The 17,115-nt window shown below is 52.6% G+C and overlaps 1 protein-coding gene across 2 annotated transcripts; it reads right to left on the bottom strand.

Moving 5' to 3' along the window:
- Positions 1–1,812: 1,812 nt before the first annotated feature.
- Positions 1,813–15,896, bottom strand: ELOVL1 (ELOVL fatty acid elongase 1). 2 transcript variants are annotated; one of them, XM_062581067.1, is made up of 9 exons: positions 15,883–15,896; positions 14,021–14,083; positions 5,653–5,717; positions 5,035–5,225; positions 4,801–4,881; positions 4,543–4,599; positions 4,098–4,203; positions 3,701–3,837; positions 1,813–3,257 (listed from the first exon to the last, which is right to left on the bottom strand). In XM_062581067.1, the coding sequence occupies exons 3-9, from the start codon at positions 5,696–5,698 to the stop codon at positions 3,003–3,005; spliced, it is 873 nt and encodes a 290-aa protein (XP_062437051.1). In that variant the 5' UTR covers positions 5,699–5,717; positions 14,021–14,083; positions 15,883–15,896; the 3' UTR covers positions 1,813–3,002. The 2 variants fall into 2 exon arrangements, with proteins under 2 accessions (XP_062437051.1, XP_062437050.1); XM_062581066.1 differs by lacking the exons at positions 4,543–4,599; positions 15,883–15,896.
- Between the last annotated feature and the right edge of the window lie 1,219 nt (positions 15,897–17,115).

Below are 17,115 nucleotides of genomic sequence, written 5' to 3'. Positions count from 1 at the left end.
CTTCCAGTACTCAGCCTGGCTCATCAACTGTTCCTGACTCTGGAAGAAAGGCCTTGCATGCCTCAAAACTGGTGTAATTTTTTCATGTAGTCCAGTATAATGCAGTTTATCTTTCACAGAGCCTGTCTTGCCTCTGTCCTGAGCACATACACCACCACCACCACCCCAGCACCATTGCTTTACACACCCATTCAAAGCCCTCTGAGCATTACTGGAAGGTGATGCTATTACTGTGTTCTGCCTTCGGCCACATTTTGGCCCTACTGCCCTGATGCAAGAGGAGGTACTGAGGAAGGAGCCAGACTCTGACCAGGCAAGCTCAGGAAACCCTGCCATATAAGGTATGAAATCAGTTTAGAGTAAGCAGCCTAAACAGACCACTGCAGGGTATAAATTACTTAAGCCCATAGCTGGCCCATTGTAAGATCACAGCCAAGAGGAACAATTGGTGGAAGGGAGAGCAGAGCACATGTCAGGAACAGCCCCTGTTTCAGAATGCCAAGCTTAAGTAGTTTAAAGTACCGTTTCTATTTTGGGCAAGAGCAGAGACAGTCCCCTCCTTACTTACTGAGAGCCAACAGCAGGGAAGAGGCTAAGCAACAAAGAGACTGTCATCTCCTACAGCTCCTGAAGCTGTGACTTCCGCATACTGAATAAATATTAAACACCAGATCAGAGACCAGAACACTCTCTTGACAGTCCTTGCACAGGCAGGAGCAGTAACTGGGAGAGAAAGCACACATGGAGCTGAAACTTGACCCATTAGGACTTCATCTGTTCAGGAAGAATGAAGCCTGTAGAATAGGGTGACAGCCCATGTACAGCTAGGCAAAATAGTAGCAAAAGTTTAGTATGGTTGAAGGTGGAGGGGTATTTTCTGTTTCAGAGCTTGGCATCCCTCTTCTGTGGTACATGGTGGTCAGGCAAGAGTAGCTGAACTTTCTCTTCCCACCAAACCCAGCTGTTAAGCTGTTACCAGTAAAGCCCTCCTGCACCACCACCAAGTCTATATTGAAAGTGAAGTCCTGCTGGACTACTATATTTCACCTAGCCACAGGTGTCCCAACTGGCTACATGTCCCTGTTCTCAGATTTAAATCACCATCTAGGCCTGGCCTCCATGCTTGACAGGGCCAGATGCACAAGGGGAAGGCAGCATCACAACCCTGGCAGCCCTAAAAGGAAACAAGACTGTTTCAGCTGGGGAAGATGTACTGCCTTAGCAGGATCAAGAAGCCAGCAAAAACATTTCTCCAACATGCTTATGCCCCTTTCTGCACATATCCACACTGTGGCAGCTACCTCCTGGTCATGGGGCAGCCACGTAGCACCCAGCCAGGGCACTGGACCAGCAGCTTTGCTTAAGGAGATGCCTTGCTCCCCTTTCAGAAGGCAACTAACTGGCCTCCCTGCTGTTTCCCCATCACTTGGCCTTCCAAGTACCTCCCCTCAGAGCATTCCCACTCATTTCTGAAAAGCAGCAGCTCCTCCTGGCCAGTTCACCCCAGTCCCAGCCTGCATCCACGCTCCACCCCAGCCATTCTTTCACAGGGTGGAACCACTTTCACAGCTGGAACCTCAACACATTTCCTGCCCTGAGCACTGCTCTACCAAAGCACTTAGAAACAATCCTGCCATCTGCTGCATCAGCACACTATCACACTCCTCCCCCCCCCCCCAAAAAAAAAAACATCCACATACACAAACCTGCTCAGCTGCTTCTCCCAGTCCTGCCTCCAAACACACCAGGCAGGGCCAAGCCCCTGGAACAGCTTCAGGGCAGGGTAACCCAGGAAAACAAGGACACAGCCACTTCTCCTTCTGTCTGTTTATTTTTTGATAGAAGAGCAGCCCAGCCTGACCAGGCCTGGCTCCTTCACCTCATCCTCAAGGCCATCAACATGGCTTTGGTTACAGCCAGAACAGGTGATGGGCACCAGGCCTAGGAGAGCTGCTGCACTGCCCTACTGTGTGGCAGAGTATACCTCCACCCAGGCCCTGGGGAAATCCATGGAGTCAAGGTGTTCTCTGTTACACAGCACAACCATCTTCCTTTGTGCTCACATGGGCCAGAGTAGGGCTGGTCCCAAGTAGGATAAGACAGGAGCTGTTTCAAGGGACAATTATTGCTCAAGTCTTGAGTTTGCAGGAATGGAAGTGGTCCAAGTCAAGGCTGAGCTTGGCCTCCCCCACTCTGGACCAAGCCACCAGCTGCCATACAGGATCAGGTAAGTGTGGCTAAAGCACACTTGAGCACCCAGCCCAGGCACAGAAGGGCAAGGCAACCTGGGCTTATCAGGGGGCAGAGGCATTTCAGGCTGTCACAACCCCTGCTATATACCAGGCACAGGGTATGTGTATTGCACTGGGCAGCTCTGGGCCTCAAGTCCCACCCTTGCTGCCCCTACCTTCTCCCCAGCCATGCCTGAGCACACCAATACCAGGGCAGAACTCTCCACCTGGGCATACAAGGACCAGAAGGGGAAGGGACATGCAGCACCATGGCACAGAACAAGGTGGCACAAGGCATGGTAGAGCAGGAGCATTCACACTTGTGGTGGCAGCAAGCAGCCAGGAACAAGTCTGCTCATCCATACAGGCTCTGATGAGAGAGGGAAGAGGAGAGGGCACCAGGACAGGGACCAGTCTCTTCTTTTGGTCCTATTCAGAAGGAAATCAGCCCCAGGCAAACGGGCCAGATTCAGGCACTTGGGGGAAGTTCCTTTGGAAACACTGGAATGGGGCTGCAGCCCCACAGCTGTAATGCAGGCAGCTGCCTCTCTGCTCAGCAACAGTGGAAAAAACAGCATGAGCCCACCCAGCAGCAGAAGCTGCCCATGGCTGCTCAGAGCAGAGGGGCTGGGCATGCAGACAGAAGACAGCAGGGCTGGGGTACAACAGTCTGTAGGCACTTGATTTGGCTAGTGGCACCCAGGAGCAAGGGAACAGGTCCCAGCTGCCTCTGCCCCGGGGCTCTCATTGGCTCTGGGAGGGCCTTGCCCTCTAGTTGGCTTTGACCTTGCCATTGGTGACTGTGCCATTCTCATGGATGCTGCTACCATTGTGCTGGGCTGCTTGCAGAGCCACTCTGGGCAACCGTTTGCCCTTGGTGTATGACTGGTACCAGAAGTTGGAGAATAGGATGAAGAAGATGGTCCCGTAAATCCAGATGAGGTGGATGAAGATGGGAAACTGATACTGGCAGCTGGGCATGAAGTAATACTGGGAGATGTGGATGGAGACAATCACAAACTGTGCCTGGGAACAGGGCAAATAAAGACAAGTTACACAGGGGAGCAGTGTCAGGGATCCCACTAAAGATAGTCTTTCCAGGAGGAAAGACTAGGCTCCTTTCTCACTCTAAAATAGGCGGCTATGGTACCTCTACAGCGAGGGGCAGCTAGCAGCCACACAAGAAAGGAACAGTCACTGCAGAAACAACAATACTTAAAGCAGCTCTAGCATCCCACCCTCCCAATGTGGGCACAACCCAGATGCAGCAGGCTGAGTAGCAACCACATCCTAGCCAGGCTCTCAGGGATATTAGAGAGCCACTGTGGACCACAGCAGCTGGAAACCTAGAATGAGAGTCTGCTGAAGAGAACAACAGCTTGAGGCCACACCTTCCTAGGTGCCAAGGCTGGCCTGCCCCTTATGTCAGAGGGGGAGGTCACATACTCTGTCCCACAGCATAAACTTACCAGCTGGATGGCTGTGATGTGCTTCTTCCACCACAAGTACTTCTGGAAGGCAGGTCCTGCTGCTGAGAGCCCATAGTAGAAGTACATGACAACATGCACCATTGAATTGATCATGGCATGGAATGAGCCCATTCCTCCTGTTAGAGGGACGTTCATTAGTGCAAGTCAGTTGTCTGTAGCTGTCATACCAGGAGCCAAACACCACCCTTCCTCCCAGAGCTGTGCCTAGGTGTCATGTTGGACAGGAGGGTGTCTCCTTAAAGGACCGCCTCTCCTTCTCTACCCCTATTCAGGGCTCCCAGGAGCTGCACCCATCAAGGTCAGAAAAGCCTTCCCAAGGTGTGGGGGCTAAGTTCATCACTTCCCTAGCTGTGCACTTAGCCAGTTCCAGTCTTACCTGGACCAAACTTTGCTCCCCACCACCAGCTCCACGGCAGAACAGAGTGGTGGAAGAGGTGCAGGAATGTGACCTGTTCATTCTTCTTCCGCAGGACAAAGATCACCTGCAATGAGATTGCAACAGCATCAGGACTCAGCTTGGGAACAGCAGGAATTGGACACTGAGTCAGCATCCCAGCCTCTCAGTGACACTTCACTCACTATCACCACATGTTATTCATCCCTCAGCTTCCAGAGCCAGAAGCAGCATCTGCAGTAGCCCAGAGTGTCCTCCCCAGCAGTGACACCAGACAAAAGCACTGCTGGATCATACTACAAGAGCTGTAGGAAGCACGTCCCTCCAATACACTAGGCCTCAACTCTTTGCCCAGGAATTGCCTCCTGGTCTCAAGCCCCTGCACCGCCCCTGCCCAAGCACAGAACCTGCCCAGCATCTCACTCACTGTGTCTGTCAGTTCAATGAACTTTGAGAAGACGAAGAGCCAGGCAACATTGACCATCTGTAACATAATACATTAGAGACTCATCTTAGTGTGAGCATGCCAAGTGGTTGAGTGCCTTCACACTAACTCCAGGGTCAGCCTAACAGCCAGAGGCAGCAAGTCATCTGCCTTGCAGACAGAGACAGGTAGCTGCAACCTCACTACCCAAACAGGCTCTAAAGGCCATCCCTGCTTATAGGGGAAGGAAACAGAACTCACCCTGAGGGCCTTAGGGTCCTGTGAGAAGTCCACAGGGTCACATCTCCAGGTGTACCCAGTCAGCCACCCAGCCATCAGGAACTGCAACAAGTACATCACCACAGTGAGGCCCAACACACTTGCACTTCCCAGCCCTCCTCAGAAAGGACAGAAAGCTGGGCACAGGAAGGCCTCCAATCACATAGGCAACAAGCATGGAAGGTAAGAACTGCTCTACCTATGCCAAATACTCACCTCATAAACTATGTAGAGTGAAAGTCCCACCAGAAAGAAGTTGTATAGCACCATGAACTTCTTCAGGTTTAGAGGCTTCCTGTTGGCCATTAGCCGGGGGCCCAGGGATAGCACGAAGTAGACATATGCCAGAAGGATGCCCATCACAAGGAAGGGGGACTGCATCAGTGGGTAGTCAGCAATGCGGGGGTCTGTGGAGATAGCCAAGGTACAGAGCAGTAAGCATCCCTGCCCTGCTGCCAGCAATGATACCACAAGAGTAGAGGCAAGGAACAGCTCACAAGTCGGGTTCTGCTAGAACAGGAGCAAAGGCAGAACACAGCTTGGGGGCAGCAGCTGAACAAGCAAACAAAACTAAGGTATAGCCCAAAAGCATGCGGCAGAGCATCCTGGAGACCCTATGCCCTGAGGGGCCAGAGCATCACAGCAGTATTCTAAGAGGCACCAAGACCAAAGTGCCTCATAATACAGGCAGCCTGAAAAATCCAGAGCTGGATCTGTGTCAGGGCAGAGGCAGGATGCAGCTAGACCTGAATCGCATGCACACAGACCACCTCCCTTGTGCTGGTGGCAGCAAGGCATATAGCACCCTGCAGCTGGACAGGGCCAAACACTCACCTGCTTTTTTCATGAAGTCCTGATACATTGTCACAATCCCCTCCATGGCAGTGGTGGCAGCAGCTCTGCAGAGAGAAGAAAGCATCAGGCAGCTGCAGCCAGGCCGTTTCTAGCACAGCTTCAGAGCATCCAGTTAATCTCTCAGCAGAGCCCACACCAGCATCTGCTCTCTGACTAGGAGACACTGAGCACTTGCAGTGAAATTACAACCACACAGTCCACATGGATGCTCTCCAGAAGAGCAAGCAGGACCAACTCTTGCTGCTGCAGCTGCAGGCTAGTTAAAAAGAAAAAAAAGCACCTCTACCCCCAGAGCCTGCCCTGCAGAGGCCCACAAGAGAAGGGAGAAAGGGGAACAATATGCCCCAGCACGGAAGCATGAGTAGGCCCAGCCTCCCTCAGCTCACCCACTGTAGAGGGAGGTGTTCCCTGTAGTTGCTACCAACAGCCACTCCCCTTTCCTACCTTCTTCTACTCTCTCCCAAAGGTTTACTGCTGCCACCACCAGGAAGCAGACAGCCTCCTGGCTGCTGGCCTGGGAGGAACTGAAGCCAGAGTGACCCCACAGACCCCTCCTTACTCCTAGTAAGATCCCAGTTGGGAATATCCATCAGGTACAGCCACTCCAGAACCCCCCTAGCCAGCACCAGCAGCCCTCTTTCAGCTTTGCTGAACAACAAGGAGCTCAGCCTGCTCTTTGCTCTAGCTGGGACCCAGGCAGGGAAGGGAGGCAGGACTGCAGCAGTCACTACAAGATTCGTGTTGCCTGTTACGTAGATGCCTGGTAGCACCACACAGGCACTCTTCACTACAAAGCCTTACCAGGGGTCTGGCTATGGTCCTTGCACACACTACTCCACAGTTCAAAGAGCCTGGGAGTAGATTCTAGTGCTGGCCCAGTCTTACCCTGTATGTTCCTCCAGACTGAAAAAATGCCACATAGCCTCTCTGCAACAGGAGGAGGAGGAGGGTAGATCAAGTTCCCCCTTCACTGCTACCCACCAAAATACCCATTCTTCCCCCCAAGCAAGGCTCCAGAGAAGGGCTGTACAGCCGCACACACCCCAGGGAACAGAGCCTGAGTTTTTCTGGAGTAAGGAAAAGACAAAATAAGGTTCCTCACATCACCTTGGAAAACACTGCAGCAATAGGGCAAAGTGCATTAGGGAGCAATTCCCCCCTCTCAAATCATTCGATGAGAAAAAGCAGCAGCACAGACACCATACCTTCCTCACCAGCCTGAGGCTGAAAGGTTTAATAGCAAATAATACTCACTTGCAGGATCACCCAAATACCAGAAGTTTAAGGTCCTAGGCACCTCTAAGATTATCTGCTCTTCATGTGTAACAATGGCTGGAAGAGTGCAGCAGGAACTACCACATCCTCAAAAGCCACTCTTTAAAGACTCTGGCTGAGGGAAGTGCGATAAGCTCTTGAGCTTTAAGGTGCTCCAAGACTAAAAGCAAGTTTCAAACTAGTCTGTCTAGTTTTGGCTTTAAACCACTATATCCAGCTACACCTTTATTTGCTAGCTTGAGGACTCCTCAAGAGTTATTTCTCAGCACAAGTACCTCACTGTTCAAGCTCTGTTTATCTTATCAGGCTAAATGAGTCAGTCTTACTACAGATCCAGGGCAGAAACAAGACTCTGGAACACTATTTTGGGCGGATGGGATGGAAAGATAGTATCAGATTTACTCACAAGCTCAGAGTTACATCCTACACTGAGGAGAGGAGGGAGATGCTTGAGCCCAGGCACCATTAATTACTCCACTGACCATGATACCAGCAGCAAGACTCTAGCACTACTGATCAACTAGGATGCTAGTTCAAAACAATTCAGCATCCCAGAACACTCAAGACTTGAATCTGAAGACACACACTGCAATTTTGCCCTGATAGGCCCTGTGAAGGTTGCACAGAGTACGCAGTACACAAGGACCATCCTTGCAGCAGCAAGGAACACATAACTATCCCCCAAGCAGTTTATATTAAAAAAAAATCCACCCACTCAGCAGTGGTACATAAGTCCTCACTGGCACAAATGGCAGTAAGTTTCTGCTACTGCAGAGCCACGTTCAGTACTTCCACAGTCCTTTATGCCATAGGGTGAGAGGAGATACTGGAGTTGTTGTAAACAGGCTCTGAGCAAGCACCAGGACTTCTTGCTATAACACCACCATGTTCTCCTCATATTCTGACAGGTCTTCCTGTGTTTCAGTCTGCAGCCATTCCTTCTTGTCCTGTCACTGGGCACCACTGAAGAGTCCAGCCCCATCCTCTTTGTGCCCTCCCTTCAAATATTTGTAGACATTGATAAAGATCTCCTCCCAGTCTTCTCTTCTCCAGACTAAACAAGCCCAGCTCTCAGAGACTCTCCTCAAGGGCAGACGCTCAAGTCCCCTAATCATCTTTGCAGCCCTATGCTGGACTCTCCAGTAGTTCCATGTCTCTTGTACTAGGGGACCTAAAATTGGACACAGTACTTCAGATGTGACCTTACCAGGGCCAAGTAGAGGGGGAGGATCACCTCTCTCAACCTGCTGGCACTCTTCCTAATACACCCCAGGATACCTTTGGCCTTCTTGGCCACAAAGGCATATTGCTGGCTCATAGTTAACTCCACAGAGCTGCTTTCCAGCAGATCAGCCTCCAGTCTGTACTGGTGCATGGAGTTATTCCTCCCTAGGTGCAGGACCCTGCACTTGCCTCTGTTGAACTTCAGAGGCTCTGACAGGCTGGAGAGTTGGGCAAACAGGAACCTCATGAACAGCAGCACAGCCTTCTGGTGAATCAGCCACTCTGGTACCATCAAACTTGCTGAGGAAGCACTCTGTCCCTTCATCCAAGTCATTGATGAGTAAGTTGAACAAGACTGGACCCAGTACTGACCACTGAGGGACATCAGGCCTCCAACTAGACTCTGAGCCGCTGATGACAGCCATCTGAGCTCTGCCTTTCAGGGGCAGTGTCTACTCATCTAATCTACATTTCTGGAGCTTACCTATGAAGTTATTGGAGGCTGTCAAAAGCCTTACTGAAGTCAAGGTACACAACATCCACCACTCCCCCCTTAACTACCCAGCTAGATCATCTCCAAGGCTACCCCGAGATCACTCTGGGTCTTTGTAACACTCAGTATCCACATTGGCATGCCATATAGTCCTGCAGAACAGGTACAATACGTAGACCACAATATGTGGAGACCTTGCAAACACATTTCCTCCTACCTCAGAGTGCTGCCTCCCTATTTCAGGGACCATGTTCTCATTACTCACAGGCCAGAGCACCAGGCTACATTTTGCCCTAGTTACCAACATCAAGGATTAGGTACTTGCTTACACTCAGCAATGTGTAGACTGCATATTTCCATAGCCATACAGCTAATCAGTGCTACTTCAGCAAGAACAGCAAACCTCTTTATAGCAAATCCCAGCAGCCCAAGAGCAGTCAGACCACAGCACTGAACCATAACACTGATAGAGGCAAGAGCACAACCCATTTAATTTTGTTAATAGCCTCACAGAGCACATCTTGGCCCACACAGCAGCCATCTGCAAGCAGCAAGCTCAGCCCTAGCCTTCCCCAGCAGTCTAGCAGCCAAAACTACTATCTCATCAATATTCAAGTCAAATCACACCTGTAATAGGTGAGAAAGCAAGCCACCCTGATCTCCCCACTAGTTTAATTACAGACAGCACCAAAACAGCCTGGTAGGTAGCCACAAGAGTTGCCACCCACAGGAGAGCTGGCACAAGGCCCTTGCTGAACTGGATGAAGCAGGCCTGGCCCCTCTTGGGCTCCCAAGGGAGTAGCAACTCTCAAAGGTCAGGAGATAACCTGCTGGCCAGAGATCAAAGCAATCCTCATCCCCTGACCTACAACCAGCTGGCAACTAGGCTTGCTACCTGCTGCAGCACTGAGCTCCACAATTGCCAATGAAGAGGCCTCTAAGTCCTTCCTCTCACAGCCTCCTTACAGCAGGTTTCCAGCACAGTTGTCTGACTGAAGACTCAGTCAAGACACTCTTGTGCACATGCTAAAGTCCTGCTCTCCTGAAAAGTCACTGCCTAAAGAGATGCTTGTGCATCCACTCAGAGGGCACAAAAGACCAGTCTGAGAGCACCAGCTGCTAAATTTAAAGTGCAGAAAAACCACAGAGGTAGGATGGAGTAGGAAAGTGGAGCTCCCCTGGCCTGACACACTGGCTGCAAGGACTGGCGACAGACTCCCTGATCAGAGCTCAAGAACTAGTCCCAGATTCCTCAAAGATGTAGCAGTAAGTCCTTAGACTTTGCAGGGACACCACTAAGATAAGTTCTCACTTTAACCACACAGATCCATTTGTCACAGCCTCTAGCTCAGCTGTTTCATGCTGAGACTGAAAGGACACTGCTAACAGATTGATACCATATGCTTTGCATCAGTGTATTTGATGACAGTATAAGAGGGTTGTGTTCACAGAGAAGGCACACGAACTCTAACTCTTGATATATAACAGCTCTTGCAAGAGCTGCAATTACAGCTGGTATTGGAATCAAGTTAGCTGGGTGAGGAAGTAGTTTCCCCATCTTCAGTAGGTGAGTGTTAATACTGCTGTATCTCACACCAGGGCTGTAAAACACTGGGGCCTTTGGATGGCATCCTACAAACAGGGATTAAATTCTCCCATTCCCATGCTTCCTGGAAGCAGGGAGATTGAGAGGAGATTCTCAGATCAGCAGATCAATTCTGTATAGTCTGGTTAGTCACAGTATCACCTCTCAAGCCTTCAGGGGAAAAGAACAAGCCCACTGCAATAGGGAGCCTGGGAGCCTTGTACAGCAAAGGCAGGGAATCAGACTTCAAGGTCTCCGCACAAGTTGTCGTAAGAGCTCTATACTCAAGCATGTTTTCCAAAACACTAGCTGTATTCCTCTGCAGACAAGTACCTCCCTGAACCAATCATGCAAAATGTGGTAGAGAGTAAGCCTATCTAACAATTAACAGTGTGGTGACTACATATTCAGAGTACTGGTTTCAGTTCAGATGAGAACAGTCAGGACAAGCAGGGAAAAGGCATTTATCAAGAAGCTCTGACACAGAAAGGAATGAAGAAACAGAGCAGAGTGAAGAAACATAGGGTGAGATACCTATAGAAGTGGGGGGGGAAGGTATTTCCCTCCTGCAATATCAAAACTATGCTCAGTGGTTCATGGAGCAACAGGTAAGCTAGGAAGCATATGGAGGCAAATAAGCCTCATCTCTGAGGTGATAGCACCTGGTAGCACCACATTACATGAAAGGTGAGAGTGCTCAGGAGAGGAGATGCTTCCTGAGAGCAGCTAGTAGAAACAGTCTTGCAAAGCCCTCTAGAGTACAGAGCAAACCTATCTGCACACAGGGCAGACAGGGTTTCTATGCTGTTTCATTAATCATGCAAGCAGCCCAAAATGAGACTTCAACTTTGCTCCCATAGCAGAGTGTCTGCAGTCTGTGTTGTGCTCTGTCCCATCAAGGGTTTTGCATTAGTTGGACATGGACTCAGACATTAAAGGTCTACAAAGCCAGACTCAGAAAGATCCCGAAAGTCTAACAGATTTGCTCTGACAGTGCAGAAAGTCCAAGTACAAACTCAGGGATCAGTGTGGGATAGAAGGGGCACGCTACAGAGCACACCATGGTACTGGATTGGGCCTTCCTACACGCTCTGCCAAGAGGTCAGAGCCCCACAGCCATCCATCTGCTAACAAGAATGGATGTTCACTGGCAGTACTACAAATACTAGAGACTCCAGCAGTATGGCAGATGTACCACAAATGCCAGTAGGCCTAATGCAGGTACCATCTTTAACAGTCACAGCCCCCACAAGGGAATAGAAATGCTAGCTTCAGTAATCTTCACATAAGTGTGGAGAGTTCACTCAAAGCCAGCACTACTGCTCCCACTGCTGGTCCCAAGCAAAGGGGGAGGAGAGGGGAAAATCTTCTTAGGGTTGAGTAGAACAAGCATGGGATACAACTCCATGCACATACAGAACAAGTCTATCAGCAAGCTGCAAGAGCAAGCTGGCTGATCCGATTAAGGTCCACAATAAGAGCACTCCCTGCAGTAAAACTGAAGAACTTGCTGCCTCAGCAACAGCTTCCTACCTTGATCTATCTCAGAGGAAGAGGATCAACCAGAAGTTAGATACCCTATGAGATGCTGAGAGAAGTCAAGAACCCTCAGACTAGGTTACCACCTTCACCAGCAGTGAGCTATCAAAAACCCAGATAGCATCCAAACATAGGCCTCCTGCCCATGCTGAGCTGGGGAGCTGTCTGTGGCAGCTGCCATCTTGCAGCAACAGCAGCCCCATAACTCCTACAGGGAAGAGCCCTGGCTCTCAGGGACCAGCTACTCTGGAAAGGAGGCTGGGCTGCCTCACCTGTTTCACTGGCAAGAACCAGACTTTCCAGCCCAAGTACTCCCACCAGTTGACAACTAATAAGGTACATGCTAACAAAAATCCAGTACAATAGCACACAAACACAGGCAAAGTCTCTTGGGCCATCACAGGCACCACTTCCAATACCTCTTGCAAGCTCCTTCCTAAAGGATCTTAGCCTGAGAGTTTACTGTGCTGTAACCACAGCAGAAGAGAGGAAGTGCAAGTGCTCACCCTCACCCAGCAAGGATAGTGCTAAATCAGACATTCATCAATGCAAGGAAGCTATCTTCATCATTGTCCTGATGATTTTTTTCCTCCACAGACAAAAAGGCAACACAGTACACCCTGAATAAGCCTTTATTCACCTACAAACCATGGTAGAAGAAAACTAGCTCAAAATTAAAGTTCTCACTCTCCCAATCCCTAGCCCATTCTTAGTTTTAAAGAGCAGAACTCCTCTCACATTTCTGTCCTGAAGGACAATATAATGCCCCCATACCTAACGGACTTTCAGGAAAATGGCAAGAACACTGTGCAGAGCAGGACTGCAGAGGCCTAGGCCATGTGGATGGCATGGCTTAATCCCTTCAGTGAAACCAGCAAGAACAGGCTGCTGCAACAGCTGGCAGTGTTACTTCTCAAAGGAAGGACTTGTCAGAAACAGTTCACACTCATGAGCTGGAGGGGCTTCCTAGGAAGGAGAAAAATCCAGCTGCCTCAAACCCTGAGGGCTCAACCAACTGTTTAATTCTCTGAAGTGTCCTCAAGAAGCTGCTTAGCAGGTCTGGTGGAAAGGTCAGCTCAGCCCAGGCAGGAATCTGCCCTGGCCACATTCTGGAAGAGTAGGTGGTCAAATTTTGGGCTGCATAGCAGGATGGATGCGCTGCAGCACAGATGGTCCTATTCTCTAAGTGGAGAGGAGACGCTCTGAGGGAATGTACTAGCAGTGAGAGTGCTCTCATCATACCAATGAGCAAGCAAGCCTCCCCTCACAGCCCTGGGGGAAGAAGGGGTACTTGTCTGACTTCCTCCTTCCCTTAAGGCACCACAACTGGGACAGTCACCCAAGGGGAAGCACCTGACAGTCCCTCTGTACTGCTCTGAACAAGACTGCAGGAAGTGCAGGCACTGAGGCAAACAGATTTCCCCCTCACCCCCAAATGCCTCCCCACCTGTCTCAATGTCTGAATGTGATGTCTCATTACAGCAGTATTACAGCAATCAGAGTGGCAGCTTCCCCAAGTGCCCTTTCGTTACAGAAGGGCAACAGGCCTGCGTAGCAGATTTACAGACCAACTCCAGTACTGCCTGGAGAAGGTCAGATGAGTGTTGGTCACAGTTAAAGTCCACAGCTGTCCAGGATGGACAGACCCACATGCATGGCAGCACCACATAACTCACCAGTTTGAGGTGGGCTCACACCAGTGCTGCTGCCACCAGAAGGGTGACAATAAGGCTCTCCTCCCACCAATGTTCTAGCACAGGGGGCTAGATGGAGGCCAAGCACCTACACAAGCTGGCACTCAAAGCTAACATTGTGTTAGCAGCAGTGGGGGAGGCCTGGTACTGCCATCCTGCCCAGAGGAGGAGGGGAAGAGGAATCTCTCAATAGCACATTGATGCTGGGGGCTGTGTGGGAGAAAGCTCTTCTGCCTCTGAAGAGCCAGCACTGCCTAAGAGAGGCTGTTTTCACACTGCCACATCAAGGCCAAGCACAGCCCCAGCTGCAGGCCCAGCACAGCTGCTGGAGGAGATGCCTGGCCTCGCCTCACTCACCACTTCTCAGCCACTGAATACCTTCCCCAGCAGTCAAGATGAATATTAGGGCCTCCTTCACGGGGCACATGTGTGCCAGCATCTGCCACAACAGCAGCAAAGCAGCAGGCTGCGGAGCCCTGAGCACAACCCCACACACAGCCTGCCAACCCCAGGGAGACACACGGGGCCACAGCTTACCTCCGCTCTGCACCCAGGGAAGGTGGCTCTCGGCGCAGGCCCCACGTCCCACTGCGTCTCCAGCTGTGAGGGAGGCAGGAGGGAGAGCTCAGCCAGCAGCAGCAGGCCCGGCCACCCCCTCCCCCCCAGGAGCGTAGGCAGCACCCAGCCTCGGCGTGCGGCGCCACCAGGGCCTAGCGCAGCCCAGCACCCTGCTCCGCAGCCACTGCCCAGGGGGAGGCCGCGGCAGCGGCTCCCGGCAGCACTGCGGCCCTGGGCCTGCGTGGCTCCTCCCGGCCCCACGGCACTTCCCGGTCTAGTCGTCTCGCACCGCCCGGCGCTCCTCCCCAGCAGATCCCTTCTCTGCTTTTAAGTCACTTCCAGGCCTTTCTGACAGCCTCAGCGCCTTCCAGCAAGCACTGAAGACGGCCTCTTCCCTACCCCCCCAGGAGGCACCAGGACAGGCCCTGAGCACCCCACAGCACACACAGAAAACAGACCTCTCTGAGAGCCACTTCCAGTTTCAGGAGAAGTGCCAAACACGATACTGCTCTGCCTTCCCCAGACTTGTGTAACAGGCATATCTTAATTCAACAGAGCACGGACAGGAAGCAGACCCATGAATCAGACACCTTCCCTTCCAACAGCACGCAGTCAGCGCCGGCTGCAGCCATGACCCCCTCCCCAGCAGGGCTGTAGGCACACGTGGCCACACCAAGAACCACAGAGCTAGCAGCTGGAGAGCAAGAGCCCCCTGCCATGCTGTAGGGCACCAGGGTATGATAAATAACCCATCTTCCTGCTAAGCAGGTTTGTGGCAGCATCCTAAGCACTGCTGCAGGAATGACAGCAGCAGCCACGCTGAGGGGTCCCAAATGAGGGCAGCCCCCTCCACAGGGAGGGGATAAACCCCCTCCTGCTTGGCAGCACCGCTGAGGGGAGCAGCACACAACCCCAGAGTGCTGTTTTGGGATGCGCTGCAGATCTCAGGATCTAGCTTTTCTTCAAAGCCGCTTCAAAGATACCACCTGAACCCCTTCCTCTCATCTTCCTGCTCCAAGACAGGTCAGCATGCACCACTCCAGCCCTCTGAGAGGATCAGCACTGCTGATAGAGTCACCACCCCCCCCCAGCAGTGACAGCCACCTACTCAGCACCCTTCCTGATTCACATCTGCCTCACCCCACCACACAGTCTCATCACCTGCCAGGGAACATGGTGCAACATCCAGCCCTCCTTACCTACGAGGCTACAGCTTCCACAAACTTGCCCCTCATCCACCTCACCCACAGTGTCACTACAGCTGGTCTAGGGGACACCATCTCCTCCCACACCCTGGGGCAGCCAAGGCTTCCCAGGTGAGAGACACACAGAGACCCACCACACGTGCACTAGCTGCTTTCTCTCCTGCAAGCTCTTTACCTTAAACACTCCACCACCAAGTGGGCATATGGCCTCACTGGGCAGGGTCCATCTTCACAGCTGGGCAAAACCACCAGCCTGGAGCAGCTAAACAGTAAAGCCCATTAAGGCCCGAGTGCCCCTTGCTTTACAACACTCACCGACCTTGGGGGGGGAGGCTGCCTTTGACAGAGGCCCACAACACACACGAGCTGTGCCCACAGCAAACAAGGAAACTCCCACACCCTTAACCCAACAGGAAGCTCAGATGCCTCCATCCCCCCCAACCCTGTGGGGGCCCAACCCACCCAGCACCCCCCTTCCACGGGCCAGGGGGTGGAAGGGGGGCCGGGCCGGGCCGGGGCAGACCAGCCACCCCTACCCTACCCTACCCTACCCCACCCCACCAGGCAGACAGGCCGGCTGGCCCGGCCGCCCTGGGAAGGCCCCACCGCGTGTGCGCGGCGCCCGCGTTCACTCACCACCGGCCGCACCCCGCTCTGCCCGCCGCCACGGCCGCCCCGCGCTTATATAGCGCCGCCCTGCCCCCCTCGCCGCCGGCGATTGGCCTGGGGCGGCTCGCTCCGCCCCCTGGGCGCCACCGCCCCGGCCGCACTTCGGCCCCGCCCACCGCGGGCGGGAGCGCCGCGCGGGGGGAGGGGGGGCGCGGCGGCCGCCCCTGGGCCGGGGGGGGGGGCTGGGCCTGAGGGGTTTTGGGGGGGCTGCGCTGAGTTTTGGGGGCGCCTCAGCGGGGTGCGCGTCTGCCCCAGCGCGGGGGGCAGCAGCGAGCCGTGCGGCGGTGGGCGGGGGCACTGCCCCCACCGGGCTGCAGAGCCACCAGGCGAGGGAGGCGGCCGGGCCCCCGGGCACCTTGCTAGGAGGCCTGGGCAATGGCGACCAGCCCAGCGCGCGGCCTGCCTGTGTGGTGCGAGCCGCTGCGCTGCTGTCCCCGTGTTTGCGGGCGACGCAGCACCCTGGTCATCGTTCACCAGCCCGTTCCTGGTCTCCTGTCCAGTTATGGATGCTGCTCCGTACGCCTTAGCAAGAACCAGGTGTCCACAGCAGGCCCTGAGCTGGTGATTTAGGAGGGCTCTTCCAATTCCACAGTTTTGTGGAACAAGCTCAATAGGCAGAATGCACTCATTTTTCCCAGAGGGACCACACCGGCTACCACAAGCGTTCAGGAACAGAAGGGCTCTCAAGAGGCACGAAGACTTCCTGTTCGTTGTCTCAAGCAGCACTTCTTCTTGTGTTGGCTGCTCAGACTTACCACACTTCATCTGAAATATTTGCTGGGCTTTGACTCGTACTCCTCTCATCTGAGGATGGTTCCAGAATTCACTGTTCTAATTGTTAGGAATCGTCTTCTCATTTCCAGCTTAAATTGATTCACGGCAAGTTAATATCCATTTGTTCTCGTGCCAACATTGTCTTTTATTTTACATAGGTCCTCTGCCTTGGTATTTATGATCCAATGTGTTTGTAGACAGCAATCCTCTCCCTTCTTAGCCATTACATGGACAACTAAACAAGTTTTTCCAGCATTTTCTTATTAGCCGACCTATCCCTGTACCTACTGCCTTGGGAATTCCTCTGGTCAAGCTGCTGTTCAAGTTCACTTTACTGAAGATGGGTGACCAGAAGCGCTCCCAGGCTTTGCTAGGCTTCGTATAGGGGCACTGACATTTGCCTGCTGACATTTCCCCATGTGGATA

The sequence above is a fragment of the Rhea pennata genome, chromosome 8 (assembly GCF_028389875.1).
Source record: "Rhea pennata isolate bPtePen1 chromosome 8, bPtePen1.pri, whole genome shotgun sequence".
Lineage (NCBI taxonomy): Eukaryota > Metazoa > Chordata > Aves > Rheiformes > Rheidae > Rhea > Rhea pennata.
The sequence above is the reverse complement of the archived record's forward strand: the minus strand, read 5'-3'. Positions and strand labels throughout refer to the sequence as shown.